Genomic DNA, 26,503 nt, shown 5'->3' on the forward strand with positions numbered 1-26,503 from the left:
AGCCAGCGGCCGGCCAAAAGCCCAGGGCATCTTGAGCTGCAGGGCTCACACTCACCAGCAGAGGGCGCCCCGGAAGCCCTCACTGCCTCCTCCCAGGCTCCCCTGGGGACTCCCTGCTCTGCCAGGACACCCCTCGGTGCTACCTTACCCAGGACTCAGAACCAAGGCAGGTGGAGTAAGGCTTGGATTTACCGTCCAAGAATTTCAGGAATTTCCTCTTGGTCTGAAAACTTGTTGAGAACCTGTGTTTACGACAGCTGGGGTTGAGCAGAGCTGCGGGGCTTCCCGAGCCCCCGCGTGTATTTCTGAGGAGTGGGCTTGCCCCTTGGGTTGCTGGCCACAGCGCCACTGCGTCTAGGTTCCAGGTTGGGTCGGCATGAAGGTGACGCTCTGGGAAATTGGCAAGGACACACAGATCTTCAGGCCTGGCTGGGGCAGGTCCAAGTCTGGCCATGGGTGATGCTCCTGCCTGGAGGGCAGCCACAGGGGCTGGGACCCCTCCGGCCCCGGTGGGGAGGGAGCTGCAGTGTCCAGTGCATGCAGTGAGCATTCCTCAGCACTGGGTCAGCCTCGGCCAGGTTCCGAACCCACCTCATCTGCCTGCCCACTGCCTCATCACGGCTCCTCCGTTGGTTCCTGGGCTTTCTGTACTGTTCTCTCAACAAAATGCTCTGCTGGGGCTGGTGAGCGGGAGGCTTCTGGGGTCCCAGGCTCATCCCTGCAGGCCTCGCTGTGCTTGGAGGGAGGGCTCTGGTCTTGTAGGTCCACCCTCCCATCTCTCCACAGCTGCTCTGCCTGTCTCCGGAACAGTGCTGTGCTCTGCATCCTTTCACGTAGGAAAAGCACAGTTAACAACTGTGAATCAGTACCTCACACCACGCTCTTCACCCACGGAGAATTTAAAGCTAAAATTGAAATTCCTGCCAGATGGCAGCCAATTTTGACTCTCAGAAATGAAAGCCAAGAGAGGTGGGGGTGGCAGTGTGCAGCCGCCCCATAGGAGCAAGAGGTCCCGCACGCTCTGGAGCGCTGGGGTGAGGAGCAGTGGCCTCTCTCCAAGCAGCACTGGGGGCCTCTGTGACAAGCGGGGGAGGGAGGTGAGCGGGGGAGGTGGAAACAGTGCAGAGCTCAGGGCTTCTGCCCAGGGAGGTGCCCTCTGGGCACGCTGGCCCCACAGTGGTTGCAGGGCTGAGGGACCGGCATTTGCAGGGCATGCTCCTGCTGCCAGCCAGAGAGACCAGAAAGTGCACAGCAGACAAGGGCACGGTGCCGGGGGTGGGGCCTGGGCTCCCGGAGTTTCCTGTGGGCTCCCTGAGTCTTCCGCTGCCAGACTCCAACAAATCAGGTTGAGAACCAGTTCTGGACCAGAAGAGCCCAAGGTCACCCCGTAGGTGCTGGCTGGAGGTGTCCCGGGGGAGGCTGCAGGGAGGGACTCAGAGGTGGCCTCAGCCCTCCTTGGCCCCGTGACTTGTAGGGAGTGTGTCCCCCCACGACACTCTCCCCTCCATAGACCAGCAGGCCCACTCTGGTTCTGCCACCGCGTCTTCGGGCCTGGGCCTGCCCCCCTCCTGCCCTGCCCCACCTCACCTGCCATCTGGGCTGGACCTGGGGTGTGGCTGGTGACCCCCTCCTGTCCCACCCATTCTCTTCCTTCTCAGCCGGGAGGGTGGCAGAGGATCAGTCAAGCCAGCAGCCCCTGAATGGGTCCCTGGTCCCTTGTGCACACCCAGGTCTTCTTCACTTCAGCGGCTGGCTGTTTCCCTCTGAGGTTGAGTGACACTCAGACCCATCTCCCCACTTGTGTCCCCAGGCCTACTCTCCCGCCACATCCTGCTTTGGGGATCCAGAACCTCTCGGGCCACTGTGGAGTCCCTGATCACCCTCGGCACCTCTCGACTGTCCAAATCCTCTGCCACCCTCCTGGCTGAGCACCGTGACCTGGTCCTGTGTGCTGGGGTTCTGCCAGTCTTCACCAGTGCCAAGCAGGCACCCTGCCTCCTCAGGTTGGGACCCTGACAGCAAGCCCCAGGCCTGGCTTTCCTGAGGTGGGGCTTGGGGCACCTGCTTATGACCTGCTGGATCTCAGCCTGCCCCCAGCTGTACCTCCTGTGTCCTCAGGCTTTTGCTCTCCTCAGGTGCCACTTGTGGCTGGTGGGACCACAGGCTGCAGGCTGAGGGGCCACCTATCTGCTCTTGGGGCACATCCTGCACCAGTTGCCAAGCACCCCACACGGGTGAATGAGGCAGCACCTGGAGGAAGACCAAGGTTCAGCGCAATGCCCACACCTCGCACCCACACCCCATGGGTGCCTGAAGGAGAGGATGTACTGTGACAGGCAGTGCATGCTTGGGACAGGGAAGGGTGAGGGGACATGCAACCATGCTCCCTCCGTGAGCCCTGGCAGGAGCCCAGTGGAGGGCGGGGCTCCATTTGTATTAAGAAGACATACAGCCAGACCCCACACAACCAGGAACCATGAGAGAGGAGGAGTGGGCCTGAGGAGGCTCTGCCCCAGGAGAATGATGCCCGTGCCCAGGGGGGGGGGGGCTGGGGTGTCCCTCAGCCAACGCCAAGACCCGCGAGCTGGAGTCCAGGAGGATCGACTGCTACTCACATCTGCAACAACATCAAGACAAAGAAGAGACCACGGCAGACCGATGGTCGTGTCTACTGAGCACCTGCACCAAGAGCATCAGGTGCAAGCTCGCAGCAGTGGGCAGTCTGAAGAGACCACATCGTGAACAGCAGCACGGGGCCCAGCTGCCTGACATGACTCCATGTCCGGGCCTTGTGCAGGCTTCCTAAGGAAGGACTCCTGTGAGAACTCTGTCTAGAGTGGTGACCCGAGGCTCAGCTGGGACTCCTCCGTGATACCGCATGCGTCTGGCCACTGCCTCTCCTCCTCTCTCTGGATGCTGAGTACCAGCCTTCACTTGAGTTTCCTGCCCAGCCCCTCCAGGGGGTGCTCTCAAGGTACACCTGAAGGGACACCCTGTGGCTCCCCGGAGTCACTGATGACTTAGCAGCAGTGGGCAGGGACATGTGGAGCCTTCCCAAATGTTTCCATTTCCTCCTGGATATTGTAAAGAGCAGCACTGGAGAGAGGGTTTTTCCTCCTGTGGAAAGAAGCCCACTGGACCTGTGGCTCTAAGCGCTCAGGCCAGCGCCACCTAGTGCCCAAAAGCCGCACTGCAGCAGGGCCCCAGAGCAGGTGTGTAAGTGGCGAGAGGCCACTGCCAGCCAGGAAGCACTCCACCTGCTCAAGGAGATGAGCCCTCTCACAAGCACTGGAGATGGCGGTCTTCACCTGTGTCTCAGGCAGCACTGGTGAGTAAACCCTCGGAAGGGAGCAGCCTGCTCAACTTGAGCCAGAGTCACGTTATTGCCCCGATAAGCCTCCTGTTCACTCCCTGATTCTGGTTCACTCCTGGCATGGCCTCTCCTGGGGCGTCTCCCCAATCCCATGTGGTATCAGCGACATCTGTCAAGCCCGAGCTTTGGTCTGAAAGGCTTCTTCATCCCAGAACTCGGAAGTGCAGCAAACAAAGAACAAGCATGGGGCAGCCATGTCAGCCCCCTGGCCTTCAGAGCCCTTCCCTGACCCCTGCTCCCAGGCCACCTCAGTCCAGCCAGAAGACGAGCCCTTGTGCAGAGGGGATGGAACTGGGGAGCCACAGCTGGCAAGGGGGTCCATGCATCCCCTCTAAACCTTCTGCACAGTGGTGGCATCTGGTGGCCAGTGTGTGACCAGAGGATGGCCATTGTGCCTGGGAGCAGAGCTTGGTGGCTAAGCACCAATGGCTGGGACTGCAGGGCAGCAGGAAAGGTGCTGCCTCCTCCAGCCTGGGACAGGCGGACCCTACACAGGCTGCTTCTGTGCCCATAGCTGGCCCTTGGCGTCCACATACCTTTGCTGCCCTAGCTGAGACGTCCCCTCTGTGCCCACAGGCAGCGCTTGGCATCCGTGCACCTTTGCTGCCCCAGCTGAGAAGCCCCTCTGTGCCCACACATGGCTGGGCAACTATCTGGGTGTTTTACTACCTTGGCCCTTTCCATGAGTTACTGGAAAAGAAAAGGTGCTGGAGTTGGTGCTGATACGCAGGGGTGGAAAGGCCAGCCTGACAAGCATCCCGCCTCCACCAGACGCCTGCTGGACCTCAGCAGCTGGCCTCGTCCACTGTACAGATGACCAAAAAGATAAGTGTGAAGTGCTGAAAGCATGGCATTCAAGTTCATGTCTGGAAGGCAGTGGGAGAGGTCACTGGAGAACATGGTCAGCCACCAGCCCCAACAGGGACCCTGCTGGCCAGAGGGCAGAGTACGGACCTCCTGGGAGGTTTTTAAGAAGTCCCTAGAAGCACTGAGCTCGAGCACAAGAGCCCTTCTGCTCCCCTGCAGAACGGCCCCCGCCAGTCCTCAGGTCCGAGGCCAACTCTGCGTCACTGTGCCCGTGCCCAGGAGCTTGAGGAAGAGGCAACTCAAATAATCATATTCATTTTATGAGACGCACAGAGAAAACTCCATCATCAGGGACTCTGTAACACTTAAAGTCTCTGAACCCACCTACAACACACACTGTCCAAGACCTCAGGACAAAGTGCACTCCAGGGGGACGGCCAGCCTTGGGCCATGCACAGGACACAACCAAGAGGGCTCCTTCCTGCCCAGCAGCCCGGGTGTCACAGAGTCTCGAGGCCCAGGGGAAACACTGGTGGCTGCAGGTGGCCCCTGTTCCCTGGACAGTCAGTGTGCAGCCCGCCTGTGCCTCGCCCATGGCAGAGGCACTGCTCCTTCCCGCTCCACAGCTGCTGTGGGACCAACCCATGTCCTTGGCAGTTTTTAGGTAAATGCAAAACAGAGAACCAGAGTTGGTGCCACAGGCCTTTCTCGCCCTCGGTGGGCAACACCATGTGTGAGGCAGCTGCACGGCAGACCTGGAGGCTCCCACACCCAGGCCTCGCCTGCACAAGTCTCGCCTCTGCAGACAGGGACCGTACGTGTCCCACAGCAGCACAGGGGGTCAAGCAGGCCAAGAGCAGAGCTGCAGGGCTGGCGGTGCCGAGAGTGGCCGCTCTCCCCTGTGGAACGCGAGCCGCGATGGGGCTCAGGTGCAAGGCCCCTGGCAGGGAGCCATGGACAACGGTGCCCACTGTGCCTCCGCACCACACTCAGGTAGGAGCCTGGGCTCAGGAAGAGTGAAGCCAAGACACGTCACATAGGAGGCCAGACGATCAGGTGGAGCTTTATTCACTTATGCTACTGAATCACCGCATCCAGAAAGAACTGCACAGTCACCGTGGAGCGCACGTGCTGGGGCGGCTGAAGAGCCAGAGCTGGGCAGGTACAGGGCAGGGATGTGCTCACCGTCCCTGTGTCAATCCCCCGAAGGGAGCAGACCCTGCAGGAAGCATGAGAGTTGCAACAGAATGTTACCTTTGAAACTCCTTCCCTTCCCGATTCCCCCTGCTGAAGGAGACAAGAATGCCAATGTCCAGATGGAGTGCCAGACCTCAGGCCTTGGGCATGACGCTGGGTGTGCCTGGGCAGCATCTAAAACCAGAGCGAGGAGCAGGCACCCCTGGGCTCCCACGTGCTAAGGAGAAGCACAGACGCACTTCTGGAGGACGCTGTTCCCGCTGCCCTCGTCACGTGCGTACTTAGCTTGAGAAGCACCACGGGCGGCTGGGCACTTACCTAGGCACTGTCTCTGCAGCAGGCCAGAGATGCTGATGGGCGGCCTGGGGGGCCGGGCCTGGGCAACACCGCCGACGGGGGAGCCGCCTGGCGCCGCCCTGCCTGGTGGCCAGGACGCTGGAGCTGGCGAAGCTCCCTTGCAGGGCATCTGCACTGGTGGGACCCTAGCAACACAGTCACAAGTAGTCATGAGCACCTGAAGCCTCTAGTGCCACCATCGTTTGAGCACTGACTGCATGTGGCTTTAGAGGCCACCGTGATTCGCAGCATGTCCTGAGTACCCAGGAACCCTGTGACCACTACCCCCTGGACCCGTTCTCTCTCTGAGACCAACTTGAAGCCTGTGCCCCAGCCCCTCCTGCCTACATTCTTATCGGGCCTACCTACTGACAATTCTGGCCCCTTCTCTCCACGGGTTCCCCCACTGTCCCTGCCGCCTCAGTCCTGTTGGCAGCTCACCCTCGGCTCACCCTCAGCATGCAGAAGGCTCTGGAAGCTCATCCGTCTCACACTTCGTCTGCGCTCTCCAGGGTGGTGAACCCCAAACCATGGGTCCCCGCCTGCAGGCCCTGCAGCCTGCTGGTGCTGCCTGTTACTGGGCCTCCTGCTCCACTCTGCCCTGCCCTGCTGTGGGCTGACCTCCGGCCCTCGCTGGTCCTGCAAGCCCGGCTCCTCAGGGCGGCTTTTCCGGAGCCAGCAGGCCTTTCACAGGCAGCCCATCACCCGCCTGGTCTAACCACCGCTGTCCAGCGTCCTGCCTACATGTTCGTCCCAGAGACCTCAGGCCACTCCGATGTGCTTGCCCTGAGCCTTTCCCAGAAGGCACAGTGCAGGTCTCTACCACAGCCCCTGTCCCTTCCACCTCCTTGAGAACCCCTGCGTGCCCTTGCCTTGGAGCTGTGAGCAACGGCCTCCTCCTCTAAGGCAGTGGCCTCCGTGGTCACCTGCTATACCCAATTCACATGAAGCCTAAATCCCCAGCTTCTCTCCTGCCAGGGCCCACTGTGCTCACCTTCTGTGTCCAGAGGACAGACAGAGAACACGGGGTCCCAGGGTGTGGTGACAGCACCACACAGTCCCACTGGGGACGCAGTGGCAGGCAGCGAGTGCCAAAGACAGTGCTGCGGGGCTGCCTCCTGGGTGGGCAAAGCTTTGCATCTTGTCAGGCAGCCTGGCGTGGACAGCCTCAGGGTCCGAGGGGGCAGAGCGCCCAGGAGTAGCTGCATGGGCCAGGCCACATGCTCTCTGCAAGGCGGGCAAGCCAGTGGGCAGTGAGGGGGCACTTGGGCCCAACCAAGGGGCTGGCAGGACAGTGTGTGCCTTGGGAGGCTGGCTACCCTTCCCACACTCAGAAGACATCCGTGTGCCGAGAGAGCGGGGCAAGCAGGAGACCCGCCTGTCAAGAAGCAGGGCATGGCGGGCGTCCTGTCTACTCAGGGTCAGCAACCTGAGCCCTGGGCCTGCCCCTGTCTCTAGATGAAGCCTACTGAGACAGAGCTCCTAAACCTCCTCGCTGACGACCTGCCTTGGGCCAGCATGGCCCGGCCGAATCGTGAGCGCACTTCACTGGCCTTTAGTCCCACACACTGCCCCCTCTGAAGGTCCAGCCCCCTCTCCCAGCGTGATGGTTTTCCTCTTGATGTGGTTTGCCTATTTCTACGCAGGCAAGGGGCCGAGCTGCCAAGGGGACCTAGGTAGCTCCCAGGCTGGCTGTGGGACATTCCTGTGGAACATTGTCCACTTACTGCCATGCCACCTGTGGCCAGTTTCTCCACAGAAAGGCAGGGATGAGAAGGCTCCAGAGAAGCAGAGCTTTCACTTCCTGACCTCTGCAGAGAACACCTGTGCCCCAGCCCCCTCCCGCAAGGAAGCCCTGTGTGGCCACTGGGTGGTTCTTGTGGGGTTCTCAGCAATGGCCAATGCCTCCGTCACACCTCAGCTTCAAACACGCCAGCCACCAAGCAGTGCAGACAGGTTACCTGGCTGGAAGCACACACGAGCAGGAGCCAAGCGCAGAGTGCTGACTCTAGCAGTAGCCACTCCTCCCAAGTAGGTCACCAGTGACCTTCTTTTGTTCCCATTTCCCCTCCAAACATCATGCACAAGCCGTGCTCGGGACGCTACCTGAGAGCCGCTGCCATGCCCACTTGTCTGGGTGTCAGGCTGGGATGTGGAGGGCCTGGGTAGGAGACGCTGCCTGTGGAGGAAAGACACAAGGTGCTGGAGGGCGGTGCTGCAGGCTGCCTCCTGGGTGGGCAGGCTATGTGCCTTGCCAGGGAGCCGGGATGCATCAGGTCCCTGGAGGCCAGGCTTCTCCAGCTGTTGCGAGGCTGATGACAGGCAGCACCACACACCCCCTTCCTGCCCGCCCGCACCCTGAGTGTGCAGCAGCCGGAGTTCCTCCTGACCACAGAAGCAGCAAGTGAAGCTTGTGTGCCTGGGACTCTGCTCGTAAGCCCGAGGGAGTCGTGCCTGCCTTCCGCTCCCCTGGAAGTGGGCGAGGGGAACATGGCAACTCTCCCTCCATGGGGCGCCTGAGCCTCGGGACACCCTGAGCATGGTGGCCCTGTGCGCTGCAGAGTGGACAGAGGATGCTGGCCCATGGGGTACGAGACAGCTCTGCACCGGGACGGCTTTGTCTCTGTTCCCTGGACCCTGAGGCAGCATGGTGACGCTCCCTCAGAAGACCCTGCAGAACAGCCAGGGACCAGGAAGCCAGGACCCTGGTGGGCTGCACCCACCCTTCCATTCTCATGTGGCAGGGCCTGGCTGGTCCGCAGGGCCTGCCCCTCCTGGGAGAGCCTGCTCTGACTCAGGAACTGCTTGCCTGTGAGCTCCCCTCTCGTGGAAGCCAGCCTGTCCACATTCCCCAGCCCTGACCACTCCAGGCCATTTATCGGACATCCAGGGGCAGCCCACACCCTGGAGCTGCTCAGTCATCAAAAATGCCAATCCCAGCAGTCGGCCTGTTCTGTCTTCCCCACTCGGTCCCTCTCCAAGGAACCACAGAGAAAGCCATCTGACAGCCACTGTCCCTCATGGCAGCTGTCCCCCCTTGATCTGCTGGTCTCACTACCATGATTAAAATAGATCCCAGGTACATCTCAACCACACATAATAACAATGGCAGGTAACTGCATGCCACACAGCTGCACTGGCTATCGGGGACCCTGCTGAGATAACTCATCCACACAGGCCCAAGTGGACAACCGCCCTGGGTCCCGGGGCCTTTGGACTGAGGAGCAGCCCCATCTCTGTGTGTCTCACAGACAGCAGCCCCCAGGCCAGGGGAGGGCACAGCATAGCCCTCTAGACACACCCCAGAGGACAGCAGCACAGACGGGCACAGCCAGGAGCTGTGGAGGAAGCTGGCGACTGGCATGTCACCACATACCCAGGGCACAGCAAGGTCAGGGCAGCAGGATGGGGTAAGCCTCCCAGGCCTGAGGGGCATGCTGGGAGATCAGGGTAACCACCCTCCCCAAGACACCCTCAAGTTAGGTGTGGGAAGCACTGTCGCGGGCAGTTAGAAGAGGCAGGTTTGGCTGCTGCTCCCAGAGCAAGCCTCTGCCTTCTTGGGCAGGACCAAGTGCTGCACTCGGCGTCCCCAGACCAGTGCTCAGGGCTTGGCAGCACAATGGGACACTGGACAGACGTGCCTGGCAGCCTGTGGTCATCTGGAGACGGGAGAGTGTGCACATCCAGTTAGCCAATCCATTCGCTAGGCATTTGCTGGTGTGGGGCTGCTGGTGTGTTACAGTAGGAACCAGCAACTATCTAGAAAACCAAGTGTGAAACTGGAAAAAAAACTGTAAAGCAATCAATTTGGGGTTCAACTGCATTTGGGGTTCAACTAAAGGCAGATGACAGATGGAAAAGCAGTTATTCTTGAAAGCCTCCTACAGTTTTGGGTGAGCAGGGAGGCTGTGGAGAGGACAGCAGTCCTGGGCAGGGTGCCAGAGGCCGTGGGCTCAAGGCAGGAGGAAGCACTTCTGTAGGACATGGCCTTAGCTGAGGAGGGCAGGGCCAGCCTGGGAAACCGTGAAGATCAGAGGAGACGCTCCCCACGCCACAGTAGTGGGCAGGGCCAGCAGGTGTGAACTGGGCCTCCATCCCCACATCTCATCAGGGTGCAGCCTTAGGGACACAGCTGCTGAAGCAAGTCTCAGACAAGCCCCTCCTGGCCCCTAACTTCTAAGGCAGGGGAAACCAGGAGGACACAGGACCATGGCAGGTCCACGTCCGTGGCTCAGTGCCGAGCAAGTGCATGGCCCTCACGCTCATCTAAACAGGCGCAGAGAAAACATCTGGGAGATCAAGGACCACCCTTGCACAGGCATCTCCAAGAAACCCAATGTCATACTTCAATGCTGAAAACGGGAAGTTTCTCTCCTAAGGCCAGCAACAGGACAGGCAAGAACTGTTTCTCTTACCATTGTTTTGTTTGTTTGTTTAGTAGGAGGTGGGTCCTCACTCAGTTGCCCAGGCTGGCCTTGCACTTGTGACCCTCCTGCCTCAGCTCCAAGGAGCTGGGGTCACAGGCATACCCCTATGCCTGGACTTGCTCTTGCCACTTTTATTTAACATTGTACTGGAGGTTGTTGCTGAGTATTTAGGCAAGAAAAAAAAATTATTCGGGTTAAAAAGGAAGAAATAAAGCAATTTCTACTTGTGAATAACATGACATAGTATATAGGAAATCCTAGGGAGTCCACAGAATGTCCCTAGATAACAAATGAGCTCAGCAAATTTGTAGGACACAAGGTAAATCTACAAAAGTCAGTTGTACTTCCACACACCAGCAATGAAAATCTGAAAAATGAAACTGAGAAAACAATTCCATTTACAATAGTTTTAAAAGAATAAAATAGGGTTGGGGTTGCAGCTCAATGGTAGAGCACTTGCTTACCATGTGTGAGGCACTGGGTTCGATCCTCAGCACCATATAAAAATAAATAAAATAAAAGTATTGTGTCCCTCAACAACAACAACAAAAGAAATACTTAGGAATAATTCTTACCAAATAAATGTCAGTTTTCTTCACTGAAAAGTACGAAACATAGCTAAAATTAAAGGACCCCAAAAGGGGAAGTCAGCCAATGTTCATGGACCGGAAGACCTAATATCTTAGGATGGCAATACTCATAAAGTTCGTGTTCAGAGTCCATAAATCTCTCACCCAGACACCCACCCCTTCTTAGCAGAAACAAATAGGCTGATCTAAAACTCACAAGGAAGTGCAAAGAACTCAGAATAGCCAGAGCAATCTTGAAAAAGAACACTATTTCAAAAAATCACGACAGAGTTACAGTCAGCAAAAGACCAAATTAAATGACGATAAACAAAACCAAGAGCACCCACAAACGTTAAAGCAGTAAGAGGAAAGCAAGTCATCATGCACAGGGGTGCAACTGAGTGGTGGCTAGCCCCTCTTCAGAAGGAGCAGAAGTGGAGGTGATGCTCACAAAGCACCTCACACAGCTGCCACTTGGTCCACTCAGTGAAAGCATCCTCAAGGTGGAGACAAATGGAAGCTATTCCAAGATGAACAGAAACTGAAAGACCTAATGCTAGCCAATCTTACCTATGAGAAATGAAAAAGTGCTTCAGCCAAATCTGCAGGACGCAAGGTAGAACCTCAGAAGTGGCAGATGTGCTGCAGATGTGAGGCATGCAGGTGTGTGCACGTGCACGCGTGTGTGCACATGCGCACACATACAAGTGTGTGTGTGTATTTGCACGTGTTTCCAAAGTTTTAAGGAATGTAAGTTTGTTTAATTAGAGAATATTTGCAGCACTGCCCTGTGAAGCTTGGAACACATAAATCACACATGCACACGCACATACATGTCTTAGGAAGGAGGGAAGAGGAAGCGGGCGATGCTGCGCTGGAGCACCCCGAGGCCCCACCTGAGTTAGCCCAGCACTGACCTTGCACATACTGTGGTAAATTTAAGATGCATGATACAATCCCTGGGAAAATCACCAAGAAAGTAATACAATCCACAGTTAAAAGAGCAGAGGAGGAATTAAAATGTGCACTTGTCTGCCTGGGCGGCATGACAGAACACCAAGCCTGGGTGCTTCAACAACCATGATTTGGTTTTCAGAGTTCTAGAGACTAAGAAGTCCAAGATGAAGGTGCTGGATGATTTGGTTTCAGGTGGCTAAAACCGTCTGGTTCACAGCCTTCTCTGCTCTCAGGTGAGGTTTTGTTTTTCTGAGCTGGGGGTCAACTTCAGGGCCTCATGTGAAATGAAAAAGTGCTTCAGTCAAATCTGGAGGACGGCAGGGGAACCTCAGAAGTGGCAGATGTGCTGCAGACAGGCTAGGCAAGCACTTCACTGAGCCACACCAGCACCGCCTTAGCCCCTTGAGTGCTTGTAAACAGAGTGAGCTGTCTGGTGAGCACTTCAGTGCACCATCCAGGGCCTGAAGCCCTGCACTCCCTGGTGCAGCATCTCCACCACTGTCTCCAGGACTCTTCCTCTTGCAAAGCTGAAACTCCATCCCCATAAGGCACTGACTCTCTCATTCTGCTGAGCCCCTCGGGCCCACCGCTCTGTGCAGTCTGTCCTGTGACTGCTCCTGCACTCGGCACAGTGCCCTTGGAGGCCATCCACACAGGAGCATGCGTCAGAACTGGCTTCCTCTTAAGGCTGGGTGGTACTCCACCCAATGCAATGCCAAGTCTGTTCATCCATCTTCTGTTGGCAGACCACAGGCTGCTTCCAGGCATTAGGCTGTGCATACTGTGCTGGAAACCTGAGTGGACGGCATCTCAGCAAGACCCAGGCACAGGAGTGGACGCAGCCACCACAACTGCGTGGAGTCCCATTTTGTGGCATCACCTCATCTTCCCCCCAGCGTGGACAAGTGCCCGGCTTCTCTCCACACCTTCACCAGCACTTGATACACGTGTTTCTGAAACAGCAGTCCAGGAGGCGGGAGGTCTCTCTCACTACGATTTGGTTTGCATTCCCTACGAGTCAGCGATGGGCACCTTATGTGCTACTGGCTGTCTGTATTTCTTCTTGGCCCACTAAGTCCTTTGCTCACTTTTGAACACTTTTGTTGCTGTTGTCCTTTATATATTCTGGGTCTTAATCTCTTACTAACTAAGATGTACAAATATTTTCTCCCATTTTGTGGGTTGCTTTTTTAAAAAAAATCTATTTTTAGTTGTTGGTGGACCTTTATTTTATTTATTCATATGCGGTGCTGAGAATAGAACCCAGTGCCTCACACATGCCAGGCAAATGCTCCATCACTGAGCCACAATCCCAGCCCTGAGGGTTGCTTTTTTGACTCTATTAATAGTGAATTCTGTTGCACAAAAGTTTTAGATTTCCACGAGGTCCCATCTGCCTACTTGCTCTTTTGTCATCTGTGCCTTTGATGCCACATCCAAGAGGTCATTGCCAAGTCTAAGTGTCATGAAGCTTTTGTCCTGTTTTCTTCTAAGAGTTTTATGGTTGGGGTGTTTGGCCCATTTTGAGTTAATTTCTTGTATAATGCTAGGTAAGGGTCAAACTTAGCTTATTCATTATTCTGCACATAATGATATCCAGTTTCCCAGCACTGATGGTTGAAAAGATTTCTTATCCCATTGAAAAGTGTCTTTTCTTTTTTTAATATTATTATTTAGTTATAGTTGGACACAACACCTTTATTTCACTTGTTTATTTTTTTAATGTGGTGCTGAGGATGGAACCCAGGGTCTTACATGTGCGAGGTGAGCGCTCTACCGCTGAGCCACAATCCCAGCCCCGAAAAAGTGTCTTTTCTTATACAGACATTGATCCTACTTAATTAGGGGTCAACTTTTATGACCTCATTTTATCTTAATAATCTCCTATAGGTCCAATCTCCAAAGATAGCCACATTGAGGGTTAGAGCTTTAAAATATTAATTTTGGGGGAATATTATTGAGTTCATAACAAAATGGTACTCTAAAAATATCTGATGCAAATAAGGGCAGTAAGGATACCCAAATAAAATCTGTCTTACATAACACACCTTGCAAGACCACAGGCATGGGTCAAACCATGTTAATAGTTACATTAAATATCTAAATAGTTACATTAAATAGTAGTCCCAACCACTTAATCAGAGGGCACAGATTAAAAGAACGGATCAAAAAACAAGACCAGAGCACACAAAGAAGTGCACACCTGTCATCCCAGTGGCTTGGGAGGCTGAGGCAGAAGGATCACAAGTTCAAGGCCAACCTTGGCAACCCACCAAGGCCCTGTCTCAAGATCAAATTTAAAGAAAGGGCTGAGTATGTAGCTCAGGGATGGAGCACTCACTTAATATGTGCAAGACCAACGGGTTCAATCCCCAGTACCACCAAAACAAGACACGAGGAACCAGGATTATCACTGCTGCGACCTACCAGGGCCTCCTTGGATGCAAGGGTACAAAGAAGCTGAAATCTGAAGCATGGGTGAGGCTGACTGTGTGGTTTGGATCTGCAGTGTCCCTGAAAGGCTCACATGTTGAAGGCAGCAGTCAGAGGTGGGGATCTCGGGGACTCTGACCTCAGGTGGATGAACCCACTGATGGTGTTACGAGAGGCGGCGGAGACTGGGGGAAGGAAGGTTGGAGGAGGCAGGTCCCTGGGGTATCTCATCCTGGACCCTTCTGCCCCTCTCTCTCTGCCTCCTGCTGCCATAACTGACCAGCTCTGCTCTACCACGTGCTCCCCACGTGATGTTTTGCTTCACCATAGGCCCAAGAACACAGGACTCAGCTGTCTGTGAAACCAGGAGCCAAGGAACCTCTTTCCTCCTCTAAGTTGATTTTGTCAAGTTTTCTGTCACAACGACAAAAACTAGCACAATAACCATGCAAACTACTACCAATCTAAAAATTAAATGAAGAAAACTCCAGAATAAGAAACACTTAGATATGAATTTATCAGTAAAGTATAAGACACTGTACACTGAAAACTACAAAAAGGTTCTTGAGATAAAATAAAGTAGATGGAGAGACAGATACAGCATGTCTACAGACTGAATTACTCAAAATTCTTTAAGATGGCAATTGTCCCCAAACCGATGGACAGACTGAATAAAATTCCTATCAAAATATCGGCAGGCTTTGTACAATTTGAAAAAAGAATCCTAAAAATTATATGGAAATGCAAAGGACTTAGAATAGCCAAAAATTACTTTGATAAGGTAATAACAGAGTTAGAAAGACTTACACCATCTGATTTCAAAACTTACTGTAAAACAAAAATAATCAAGATCACGTGGTGTTCATGAGAAGCAGACATCATTGCTCAACAGAACGTAGTCCAGAAGTGTTTTAGTCAGCTTTTTCATTGCTGTGACTAAGGGACCCAACCAGCACCAGTGTATGGGGAGGAAAAGTTTACTTGAGGACTCATGGTTTCAGAGGGCTCAGTCCATAGAAAGCAGAACATCATGGTGGAAGAGTGTGGCAGAGGGAAGCAGTTCACATGGTGATCAGAAAGCAGACAGAGATACTCCATACTCTATAGCCATACCCCAATGCCCACCTCCTCCAGGCACACCCCACCTGCCTCCAGCCACCACCCAGCTAATCCCATCAGGGATTAATTCATTGATTAGGTTAAATCTAGAACCCAATCATTTCTCCTCCAAACCTTCTTGCATTGTCTCAAACGTGAGCTTTTGGGAGACACCTCACATCCAAACCATAACAGGAAGGAAGCCCTCAGAACTATGATCCAGATTGCTTCCTGTGAATAGAGTTGACTTTTGTATGTTGACCTTGAAGCCTGCGTCCTAACCACCTCCACGAATTCTAACAGTGCCCACAGAGAGTCCTCCTCATGTCCTGTTTATAATACGTTGTCAACAGCCACCTGTCTTTACCTCCATGACTCCCTCCCTCCTCCCTGCTTCAGGCTGGCCTTGAACTTGCAGCCTGCTCAGCCTGGGCCCGGGGCTGCAGGCGCAGCCCGTGCGCACGCTTGCCATTTCTTTCTTTGCCTCACTGTACTCGCTGGAACCTCTGGACCAGTCCTTGATTCATTCCTGATCTTGGAAGAAAAACAGTCCATATTTAACATCATTTTTAAAAGAACTGTTTTGAGATGGGATCTGGCTATGTTGTCCAGGCTGGCCTCAAACTTGCCATCCTTCTGCCTCAGACTCCCAAGCAGCTGGGATTACAGGCATGGGCTTCAATATTAATTTTGATGTTGGTTGTAGGTTTTCTAAAGATGTCCTTTTATCAGGTTGAGGATGTTCCCCTTTATTAAATGTTGGTTGAGAGTTTCTACCATAAGTAATTATAGAATTTTATCCAATTGAAAATGTTATTCATTTTTAAATTTTGCTAATATGTGTTAATCTATGTTCAGATGTCAAATAAACCTTGAACACCTGGGATAATCTCCACTTGGGAATGGTATAATAGTTACCCATTTATATGTTGTTAGATTTGACAAAATAGTTCTGTATCTTTGTGAGGAACTTTGGCTCAAATTTTTTCCCTCTTGTGTTGCCTTTGGTACCGAGTATTGCCGACCGTATAAAATGAACTGCAAAGTGTTTGAAGAGTCTGTAGTACTGGTATTATTTCTTCCTTAAATGCTTGATAGATTTTACCCATGAAACCATTAAGAAACAGGATTTTTCCCTGTCCAGTTTTACAACTTCTTCTTGAGTCAGTTTCGATAATCTGGTCTCTTTTTGAAGAACCAGCTTCGGGCTCCACGGGCCATTTCTATGTTCCTGTTTGCTGCTTCATGGACTTCTACTCCACTGTCCTGGGCATGAGGCTGGGTGACCGAGTGCAGGTGTTCCTTCTAATTCAAGTGTTTAAAGCTATGAGCTTCCCTCTGGGCTTTCCCTGCATCATCTCCAGGGGAGTCAGCTTTCTGTCCCTGGGACAAATACCAGAGAAAAACAATCTAGGAGGAAAGATTTATTTTGACTGTGGGTTCAGAGGTTTCAGTCCATGGTCAGCCGGCTCCAGGGAGAAACTTCAGGAACGATGCTCACCCCATGGCAAACCCAAAGCCGGGATGGGGAGGGGCTAGACAAGCTAGACCCCGGGAACCCTTCCTCCCACCGTGCGCGCCTCCTGCAGCCTCCACCACCCCCCACAGCCTCCACCACCTCCCACAACACCGTCGTACTAGGAAGCCATCCATGGATTGACTCACTGTGGAGGTCGGAGCCTCGGGGTCCAGTCCCTTCACAAGAGCCCACCTCTGGATGCTGCAGCTTCAGGGGCCAACCTTCAGCCCAGGAGCTCCTGAGGGATGTTCCAGGTCCAAACCATAATGACGTGAAATATGCTGTATTTTCATTCAGTTCAAGATACTTTCTAATGTCCCTTGTGATTTTTTTCTTTGATCCATGGAGTAGTTTGAGTTGAACTGTTTAATTTTGAAATATTTGTTTTAATCTCAGATTATTTTGTTGATTTGCATCTTAATTCTCTGCAGTCAGGGTACACACTGCATGATCAAAATCATTTGAAATAACTAAAAGTTGTCTTAGGTTCTGATACATGATTTATTCTAGAACATCCTACTTTCACTCAAAAAGAACATGTACTCTGCTGCTGCTTGCCCAGGAGTCAGTGGTTGATGGTGTTGAGTCTTTTATCTCACTGCTTACTCATCCAGTTGTTTTATCAGGTATTGGGAATAGGCTAGTGAAATACCCAAATCATAACTGTTGAATCAGTGATTTTTAAAATTCTGTCAGTTTTGTCTCATATTTTAGAACTCTCTTTTTTTGGTGTGTAGACAATGATTATTCTATCCTAATACATTTAGATCCTTTTTGTCATCATGAAACGGCCTCCTTGGGCTAGGGTTGTGGCTCAAAGGCAGAGCGCTCACCTAGCACCTGTGAGGCACTGGGTTCGATCCTCAGCACCACATAAAAATGAAATAAAGATATTGTATCCACCTACAACCTAAAACATATTTTAAAAAGAATAAGAAAAAATAAATGGACTCTTTATCCCTAGTAAATTTCCATCTTAAAACTTATTTTGCCTGACATAAACAATAGCTACTCCAGTTCTCTTCTGGATCTGTCGCTTGATACATCTGGGGTATAGTTTGTCTTTAGACCTATCTGTGACTTTGAATGGAGTGTCTTTCTCATAGACAACTTACCAATGGGTCCTTCTTTCTATATTAGAGGAGGAAAAGTTTATTTCAGCTCCTGGTTTCAGAGGTCTCAGTCCATAGTTAGCCAACTCCAGAACTCTGGTCCAAGGTGAGACAGAATGTCCTGGCACGGGGGACCTGGTAGAGAAAGCCGCTCAGGACATGGCAGTCAGGGAGCAGGGAGAGCTCCACTTACCAGGGACAACGCCCTAGAGACCACCCGTCTACCATATCAGTGGATCAGCCCACAGATAGCTCTCCTCATCTAATAATTCACCTGTGACAACTCTTCATCGTGTCACACATGAGCTTCTGGGGGACACACCCTGTCTAAGCTATACATTCCAACCTGGTCCCCAACAGCTCATGACCATCTCACAATGCAAAATACAATTAGTCCATTTCCAACAGCCGCCACAGTCTTAAAAGTTCCAGCACTGCCTAAAAGTCCAAATCCAAAATCTTACCTGAGACTCAGGGCAAATTCTTAGCTAATTTCTCTCGTAAAGATCAAAAGAAGTTACATATACCCAATATATAATGGCAAAGAATGAGCATTTCCATCCCTAAAGGAAGACACAGAGGTATACAGAATGAAGAGATAGGAACAAAGCAAGACCAAAAATCTGGCTGGGCAAATAAGTCCTGTAGCTCTGGGTCCAGCATCTGGGGCATACGGCATTGTGATTGGTTTAATAAGCTTTTTTTGCCGCTCTGACTAAAATATCTGACCTGAACAATTGTAGAGAAGGAATAGTTTATTTGAGGGCTCACAGTTTGGAAGTTCTTCGTCCACAGAAGGCCGGCTGCATTCCTCAGTGCTCACGGTGAGGCAGAGCACCATGGCAGAAGACTGGCAGAGGGAAGCAGCTCACATGATGGCTGGGAAGCAGAGAGACTCTACTCACCAGACACAAAACACACACCCCACAGCCATGCCCCACGGTCCTATTGGCATTCCACCAGCCACACCCTACCTGCTCAGGGATTAACTCACTGATTAGGAAAGCCTATAACCCTATCATTTCTCCCTCAAACCCTGCCTGGTCTCACGTGTGAGCTTTCTGGGGACACCACATCTGAATCATAGCAATGATGTTCTCTCCAAAGGACTCGTGTCGCTCCACCCCAATGACCTTGTTGGTTACCGCCACAAGCTTCTCTCTGGGCTTGTCTCTGCTTGATTCCTGCAGCTTTCCTTGGCAGACAGCCCATGGTATGGGGGTCTCTGAACCGTGGAGGTCTGCACTGCAGCACTGGCTTCCTTTCCACATCTCCACACATCACCCTCTCAGGGCAGCCCCAGGGACTCTGACCCTGCTGCACTCTGCCTAGCCTCCTAGGCCTTGCTTTGAAAAATCTCGGTGGAAGCCTCCATGACCCCCGATCCAGCAGCCTATAGTCCTCCAGAATCAGGACCATATCACTGAAACCAGCGCCTGCTGCCATATCAAGCAGTAGCTGAGCCTCCTGGGACCCTGAGTGCAGTGGCCTCTGAGTGCCTGGGCAGCTGAACACGGTGAAACAACATCTTAAGCCCCCTGTGCAAGCAGAGTGCCCCAGTGGTCTCTTCTCAAAGGAGTTTTTACTTTTATAACCATGAGCCTAAGATGGGCATGGAATCACCAATTCCTGAGTGGCACTCAAACCATCCTTCTTCTTATTTCTTTTTTTAAGTATTTATTTTTTAGTTGTAGTTGGACGCAATATCTTCATTTTATTTATTTATTTTTAGGTGGTGCCGAAGATCCAACCCAGGGCTTCACATATGGTAGGCGAGTGCACTACCGCTGAGCTGCAGCCCCAGCCCCGCTTCTTATCACTTAACCTATGTAGAGTATTTAGCATTTCTTTAGTGGTTGAAATCTCTTTTAACAACCACAATTTTCTTAGTCCCAATTTTACTCCCACTGTCTAGCCAAACTTGAAGTTTTTAAAATCTTTGCTCTCTGCTTCTGATTATCACAGTATACTTGGCTAAAAACCACCAGCAATGTTCGTTCCACTGCCTGAATGCTGCGCTCCCTTGATATTTCCTCTGCCAGATTAATCAGTCCATCACCTTTAAATTGAGCCTCACAGAAAGTCTCAGGGCAAAAGTAGAGAACTGCTTTGCCAGAACATAACACAAATGGCCTATAGTCGTATTCCAATGGAGTCCTCCTCCTCAGAAACTTCATGATCCCAGTCTTCACTGTCCACAGTCCTACTGGCATTGAATCTGTGATCCTCCTGCCTCAGCCTCCAGAGTGGCTGGGATTGCAGGTGTGCACCACCATGCCAGGCTGTATCTGGGAGAATCTGAGCGGAGAAACTAACGCACTGAAGAAAACAGAAATCTGATTCCAGAGTGTAATGAATCAATAAAGCCTGACTTGGGAAATTGCAGTGGAATATGGAGAAGAAATTATGGACACAGAAAAATGCCGTGAGGCGGTCCTGGGAGCTGGTCCTGGGAACTAAGGTTGAGTGTGGTTGGAGGCCGAACAGGCATCACTGTCAGGGAGACTCTGAGATCCACTCATTGTGGGCAGATGGAACTGCAGTGAAGTGACCAACAGATGGCAGTGTGGTCAGTGTCCCCAGGGAGGGGACAGGGCAACCTGTATGCCCTGGTGTGAGTTACCAGGAAGAACTGGCACATTCCTGCCACAGCAGCACATGGGGTCACAGGAGGAAACTCCAGACAGCCCAGGCTCCAGGTCATCTTCAGAATTTAAGGTCTATATTCTTTAAGGACAAGAAATGGAGAGCCCGGGGGAAAGTGTGGAGGATGATGGAAAGACACTCTGTTGAGGGCTCTGGCTGGAGGGAGAGCAGGGCTTTGTGGAGGCCAAGGCTGGGCCAGAGTGCTGGGTGCTCTGTTTTCTTCAGGGGCCTCAGGCATCAGGTTTGTGACATGCGAGACACCAGTGACAACAGGGACCAGCTCTGACAGAGGTTAGTGGTCAAGGAACCTGGAGGGGATGTCTTTACAAAATTTCTGTGTGTCTGGAGTAGTTTCCAGTAAATTATTAAAGAAGCAAGGTGGATTCTCATCTTACAGTATGCTTCCAGACAGAGGCCTAAGAATCTGGACAAGTTTCAGAAAAAAAACTCAAAGAATCCTGCTACGCAAAAGACAATGTCAAGGGAGTAAACAGATAAGCCACAGACAGGAGAAGATATTCGCAAAAGACACATCTGATAAAGGACTGTTACCGGAAACATACACAGAATTCCTCAACAGAAAACAAGCAGCCCGATCAAAAAATGGCCAAAGACCTGACACATGTCAACAAGGTCGTCCAGACGGTGAACGTCCACGAGAAGATGCTCACTGTGCATCACCAGGAGACGCCAACCGCCATGGCAGGACTCCAGGAATCGGCAGTTTCTTTCAGAACCAGCGTGCTCTCCAGCAAGGCCCAGCAGCAGCCGTCCTACTTGGTGTCGACCACAGGAGTTGAACACTGGCAGCACATTACTGCAGCAGTATACGTAGTGCCTCGACTGGGAAGCAGCTGGGATGGCTGCAGGGTATCCCCACAGGCAAATACGATGCAAGCCTAGAAAGAAAAGAGCATCGAGCCTCGGAAGGAGAGGCGCAGCACTCAAGAGCACAGACTAAGCCAAGAGAACAAACTGAAAGGCCACACTCAACTCCAGCTGCAGGCCGCACTGGACAAGGCAAAACTGGGGACAGTAAAAAGACCAGGAGAGACGAGGGGCAGCAGGGCACAGAGGGCTGCTGCCACAGTGGAGACACGCGTCATCACAGCCCTGTCCAGACCAGAGCAGAGAGAGTCCCAACTGGGGGCTCCCATCCAGGCTGGCTCTGCTCTCACAGCACTCTGGTGGCATGCTGTGTGCTGCGGCCACAGGCAGACAGCAGCCCTCTACCTTTAGCTCAAAACCACTGTAAAAAGTAGTCTTAAAAAAGCCAACTAGGAGAATGATTTAGTTATGCACTTGACCACCTTATCAAATGAAAAGGGCAACAAATTTGAGTACACAAAAATGTTGAGTTTCTAAAACCCAAAAGTCAAATACAGAATTGCAAAGCAAATTGGGCAAAAAGGTCAATATCATTCATATCAAGGATTTCATATTCATAACGTTCAAAACATGAAAATAGATAATTCAGAGAAAAAAACGAGAGGTGAATAATACCAAGACACTCAGAACCATCAACACTCAGGGAAATGAACATCAAAATAATGTTTTTCTCTCTCAGGTTGGCACAGAAGAAACAAGGGCATCAGGTCTGTCTGAGGGCACCTGGGTGGTGCTCAGCCTGGAGCAGTGGTGGCCAGTGGGGGCAGCCCTCGTATGACTTCTCAGGACATCACTGAGCATCCAGAGGCTTATGTGCTAAGCAGGATCCTGTGAAGACAAGGGTCCGTGCCCCAACATGGCCAGGCCCTGGCAGCACCACACCACGATGAGTCAGCCACTACCGCCCCTGGGAGGCACAGTGAGAAGTGTCACGGTGGGGGTGGCAGCCTGCACAGGAGGCCAGGGACTGTGCAGAGCCCACCAGGGCCTGGAGGCTCAGCAGTCCTCGCCAGCAGGGAAACGGAGCAGCCACAAAGCCACTCCCTGCAAGCAACCTGGCATCACAACTTCCAAGTGGGGCCAATGGGGACAGAGTGCCACAGGACCAGCATCTTCCAAGGCAACCCAAGAGCTTCTCCCACAGGGCTCTGGGGCCACACCCTGCACCTGTGCAGCCTTCTGCTCTCTCTGCCAGGACAGCCCTCACCTGGGGACCTTCTTACGACTCTGCCAACATGGGGCTTTGGAGGAGCGGTTTAGTTGGTGTGTGGACTTGGAACTTTTACTTACCCATGCGTCCACCCTGAGGTGGACTAATCAAAGAGATTCTTGTGGGACCAGCTGCTACTTCAGGCTAAGTATGAAAAAAGAAAACAACTATTAAAATTCCAAATGCCACTTGTGAGGTTTAGAATCTGCTGACGAGGAACCTCTTCCCTGGAGCTCTGCCTCCTCAGTCCTTCCAGGACAGGTTCCTGTCTGACGTGGCTGGGCATCTGCCTCTGGCCCTGGCCCAGGCTGGCAAGGGGCGAGGGATTCCCAGCTCCACTCTCTCTGTCTCACCGGGGCCAGAGGTGGTGAGTGGAAGCAGAACCACACTCCGTGTGGAAGCGTTTCAGGAGAGACAAAGTCAACAAGTCCTGATAATGCTAGGGACTTATCTTGGGAGGAACCTCCTATGCTGAACCCTGCTCAGTGCCCCCTGTGGCAACATGAGCCAAGCGCTTCAGCTTCCCTGCTTGACCTTCGAGACTGCCCAGGTCACGCAGCTGTGACTGAGACCCTTCACGCTTGGTGTGACCTAGATGCCAGTCCTAGGCACCTGGTCTTGGCACATCTTATTACAAGAGCCCAGGCCAGAGACAAAAGGCCAGAAACAATAAGGCTGCACATCAGCATCTGAGCAGGCCATGCCCTGGGGCCACCCTCCATACTCCCTCAGTGTGTCCGCCACCCTGGGCACTCGAACCTCTCTGAATCCTTTTGCTTCAACTGTTACCAGGCTGTCTCCCAGACAGGGCTCAAGAGCTGATCCACAAGTAAGACCTCTTTCTCGCTAGGTGCAAGATGAGGAAAAACGACTCACCCACCCTAGTCTTAGCTTTTCTCTGTGAAGTTTCAAATTGTACGGCCTGTACGTGCCTGGCTGTGACCTGTGGAGGGCAGAAGGTAAGGCGCAGGAACTAGAGGGGCCGTACGAGTAGCAACTGAATGCTGCTGGATATGAGCTGTGGCTCTTTGCCTCACTCCCCATCGCATGCCCAGGCCTGCTGGAGATGCCTTGGTACACAGTGAACCACAGGCACCTGGACACTTGGACCCACTGAGTGGCCACAGTTGGGGAGCCCACAGAGAAGGGAAGGACTGGCTGCAGCACTCAAGGATGACTCCCAGTGGAGCAGTGAAAGGAACCCAATTCAAAGAGGAGGTGGTGTCAGGGCTTCTTCAGCAAACCATGTTAAAGTCAGCTGGCAGATGGGTGTAGCAATGGTGGAATGAGGGTGGGCGCTCCTGACAGGTGAGAGGGAGTGTCCAGAGCTGCCCCATGAGGCCAGAGCATGCAGGCTGCAGCTGCAGTTCAGGGAGAGAAGCTACCAATACCCCATGTTTTGGTCTTGTTGGGCGTGGGCGAGGTCACCAACTCCTAGTAAATGGGGAGAAGATGCAGGTGGGAGTAGAGACAGGGTAGGGAACATGCCAGGGACCATCCAGTGGACAAGTGGCCTGCTCAGCAGGCCAGAGGCCAATGACATCCCTATGCGCTGCCCAAGTCAGGGCTCAAGTAGGGTGGCTGGTCCCTCCAGGGCGGGGTCACCCCTGAGCCAGTGGAGAGGTCATGGGGACACAGGCAACTCTCTGGTGGCTTGGAAGTACCTGGATCACAGCATCTGTAGGGTAGGGCCAGGGAAGATGGTGCCAGGAGGCCCAGGTGTCTGGGGTGTCTCTGGGAACTGCCATCCTGGTCTGGGGCACTGGCTCTGCCTTCACCTGCGGCAGTCCCAGCTGTCACTAGAACCCAGCCAGAGCATGTTCCTACTGCCTGTTGGGCAGCCAGGCCAAGGCAGAGTGCAGGACCAGATCCCTCCGAATGGTTCTGGGAACAGAGAGCTGAGAGCCCAGGGAGGGGTCCCACATTGGGGCCACCTTCTGGGGAGCAGGTCTTCGAGCACGGAGGCCTCTCTATAGGAAGCTAGGCAGCCCCAGGAAATACGAGACAACTCAACCCATCCAGAGCACAAACAGGTGGCACAGCAGACCAGCACCCCCCAGCCTGCGTGCCCACCTCAGGACCAGCTTCCTGCAGTGCCCACTTGGCCCTATCAAGCACCTGGGAGTCTTGACTCATGGGTGATCCAGCAGACTGACCTCCCTCCCTGTTCCCAGCGTGCTTGGAGCAGGTCTCTGCTGGGCACTCCTGAGGCCAGAGAGCAGGGGAAGTCCCTTCGGCTGGAGCTTCCCGTCCACGGCCTCAGGGGCTCTCGGCCTCTGCGGTGCTTGGTTCCCCACACCCGACTTGCTCTTTGGGCTCCTCCATGTCAGAGTCCTCATTCTACTGCCTCCCCTCACTGATGGGTAGATGAGGCATGTGAGGAGTATCTGCTTTATATCTGGAAGATGTATTTTACTTCACGGCCACTACCACTGCTGACTGCACAGGAGGAAGTCCTTCTCATTAAAGTGAGGCCTGGATGGAGAAGTCACCTGGCCGCCTCTGCCCCTGGAGAGAGGCATGACTGTGCTGAGGGCAATTAGAAAGACCTGGCTTCAGGCAGCACTTGAGGGCTCTGCAGAGCCTGCTGCAGCAGGGCTCCCAGAAGTACCTTGCCTGTACCCACTACAGGAGAGCACCCACCGCACCCAGAAACCTCCACACACCCACTCCAGCGCCACAGGGGACTTCAAGGGAGAAAAACTGGTCTTAGACGTTTTCCTTGAAACTTCGTATCTTGCTGGCAAGCCATGGCCCACGTCTGGTTTGCGTTGACAAAGCCTTTTAGGGATGGCCGTGCCCATTCATTTGCACATGGCCTGCGGCTACTGGGGTGCCAGTGCCAGAGCCAAGAAGCTGCAACAGACTGCAAAGCCCTTCACTTTCACCATCTGGTCCTCTCTAGTAAACATCTGCCAACATCTGCCTGGGCACCTGGCTCTGGAGTTCCATTCACTGTATCTTGGCCCTTCAGCTACCCTGTGACACCTGGTGACATGCTGCTCAATGGAGCCTGTCAGTCTTTCAGTGTCCAGCCTGGACTAATTTCCTGGTCTTGAGGAAAACCGGAAGCTGACCCAACAGGAGAAAACCCTTCATTACCCTGTGGGTCTAGGAAGCCTTGGGCATGGGGTCATCTCTGAAGCAGGCACAGATGGAAGCAAGTGTCTAATCTCTGAGGAGCCAAGGTGTGCTGAGGCAGGTGGGCGGCAGATGCCTAGAGCACATGGGGTGCACCACAGGAAGCAGGCATGGACAGAACTGCAGGAGGTGAGCTGGGCAGGGAGGGGCAGCCGTCGCCCACACTAACTGCCAAGGAACTGGAGTCTCTCCTCTCCAGAGCTGCAGGTGGCTCCGCGTGCCCTACTAAGCGAAGGCCCCCTTACTGGAATCCAGGCTCCTCCACAGCAGGTCCAGGTGACTCCCTTGGAAGTGGTATGATTTCCCACCAACAAGCCCCCAGGACTGTCACACCCACAGAGTATGTAGGATGGTGCCTGCTGATAAGCAGCACCTCAAAGGGCTCAGGAAGCTGCACATGCTGACAAGCACACATCAGAGTGGCACCTTCCCTGTCCCCAGCCTACGGTGTCCTGCCTTCGACCTTCGACCTGACTGTCCCACCAGCTCTAGTGCCCTCTTCCACCTCCTCTGAACTGCCTAGTGCCTGGATGACTTGGCTGGCTGCGCAGGAGACCCAGTTCTGACCGAGGGGCAGTGCCGCCCACCTGGCACGACCAAGGGTTCCTAGGTTCCTTTCTCAGTCCTCAGATTTCTGACCTGCTTCCCTTCCGGGCTGACAGGGTTCGCTTTTCTCCAGCAGTGTGAAACAGGTGAAGCCCCAGCCCCTGCGGCCGCCCCCTCGGTGACCACAGGCCTGGCCATTCAGACAAGATGCATTCTCAAGTCTTTCAGGATCCAGTTCACTCAC

General features: G+C 53.2%; 1 protein-coding gene and 1 long non-coding RNA gene across 4 annotated transcripts in view; one reads left to right on the forward strand and one right to left on the reverse strand.

Moving 5' to 3' along the window:
- Positions 1-5,083, forward strand: part of LOC125610888 — a 7,693-nt gene extending 2,610 nt beyond the window's left edge. The window contains exons 1-3 of one of the 2 annotated variants that reach the window (XR_007340941.1): positions 7-297; positions 1,811-2,003; positions 2,136-5,083. This is a non-coding gene — a long non-coding RNA (uncharacterized LOC125610888). Of the gene's footprint in view, positions 1-6; positions 298-1,810; positions 2,004-2,135 lie in introns of those variants that run through there. The other variant, XR_007340940.1, reaches the window with a different exon arrangement.
- A 134-nt stretch (positions 5,084-5,217) lies between these two features.
- The window catches only part of Rnf212 (ring finger protein 212), a 35,801-nt gene continuing 14,515 nt past the window's right edge, over positions 5,218-26,503 (reverse strand). For both annotated transcript variants that reach the window (XM_048784017.1, XM_048784016.1), the window contains exons 9-12: positions 22,653-22,716; positions 7,820-7,892; positions 5,696-5,859; positions 5,218-5,399 (exon numbers count right to left, since the gene is read on the reverse strand). In XM_048784017.1, the coding sequence (XP_048639974.1) occupies positions 5,362-5,399; positions 5,696-5,859; positions 7,820-7,892; positions 22,653-22,716 (339 nt within the window). In that variant the 3' untranslated portion in view covers positions 5,218-5,361. The remainder of the gene's footprint in view (positions 5,400-5,695; positions 5,860-7,819; positions 7,893-22,652; positions 22,717-26,503) is intronic.

The sequence above is a fragment of the Marmota marmota genome, unplaced genomic scaffold (genome assembly GCF_001458135.2).
Source record: "Marmota marmota marmota unplaced genomic scaffold, marMar, whole genome shotgun sequence".
Taxonomy (NCBI): Eukaryota; Metazoa; Chordata; class Mammalia; order Rodentia; family Sciuridae; genus Marmota; species Marmota marmota.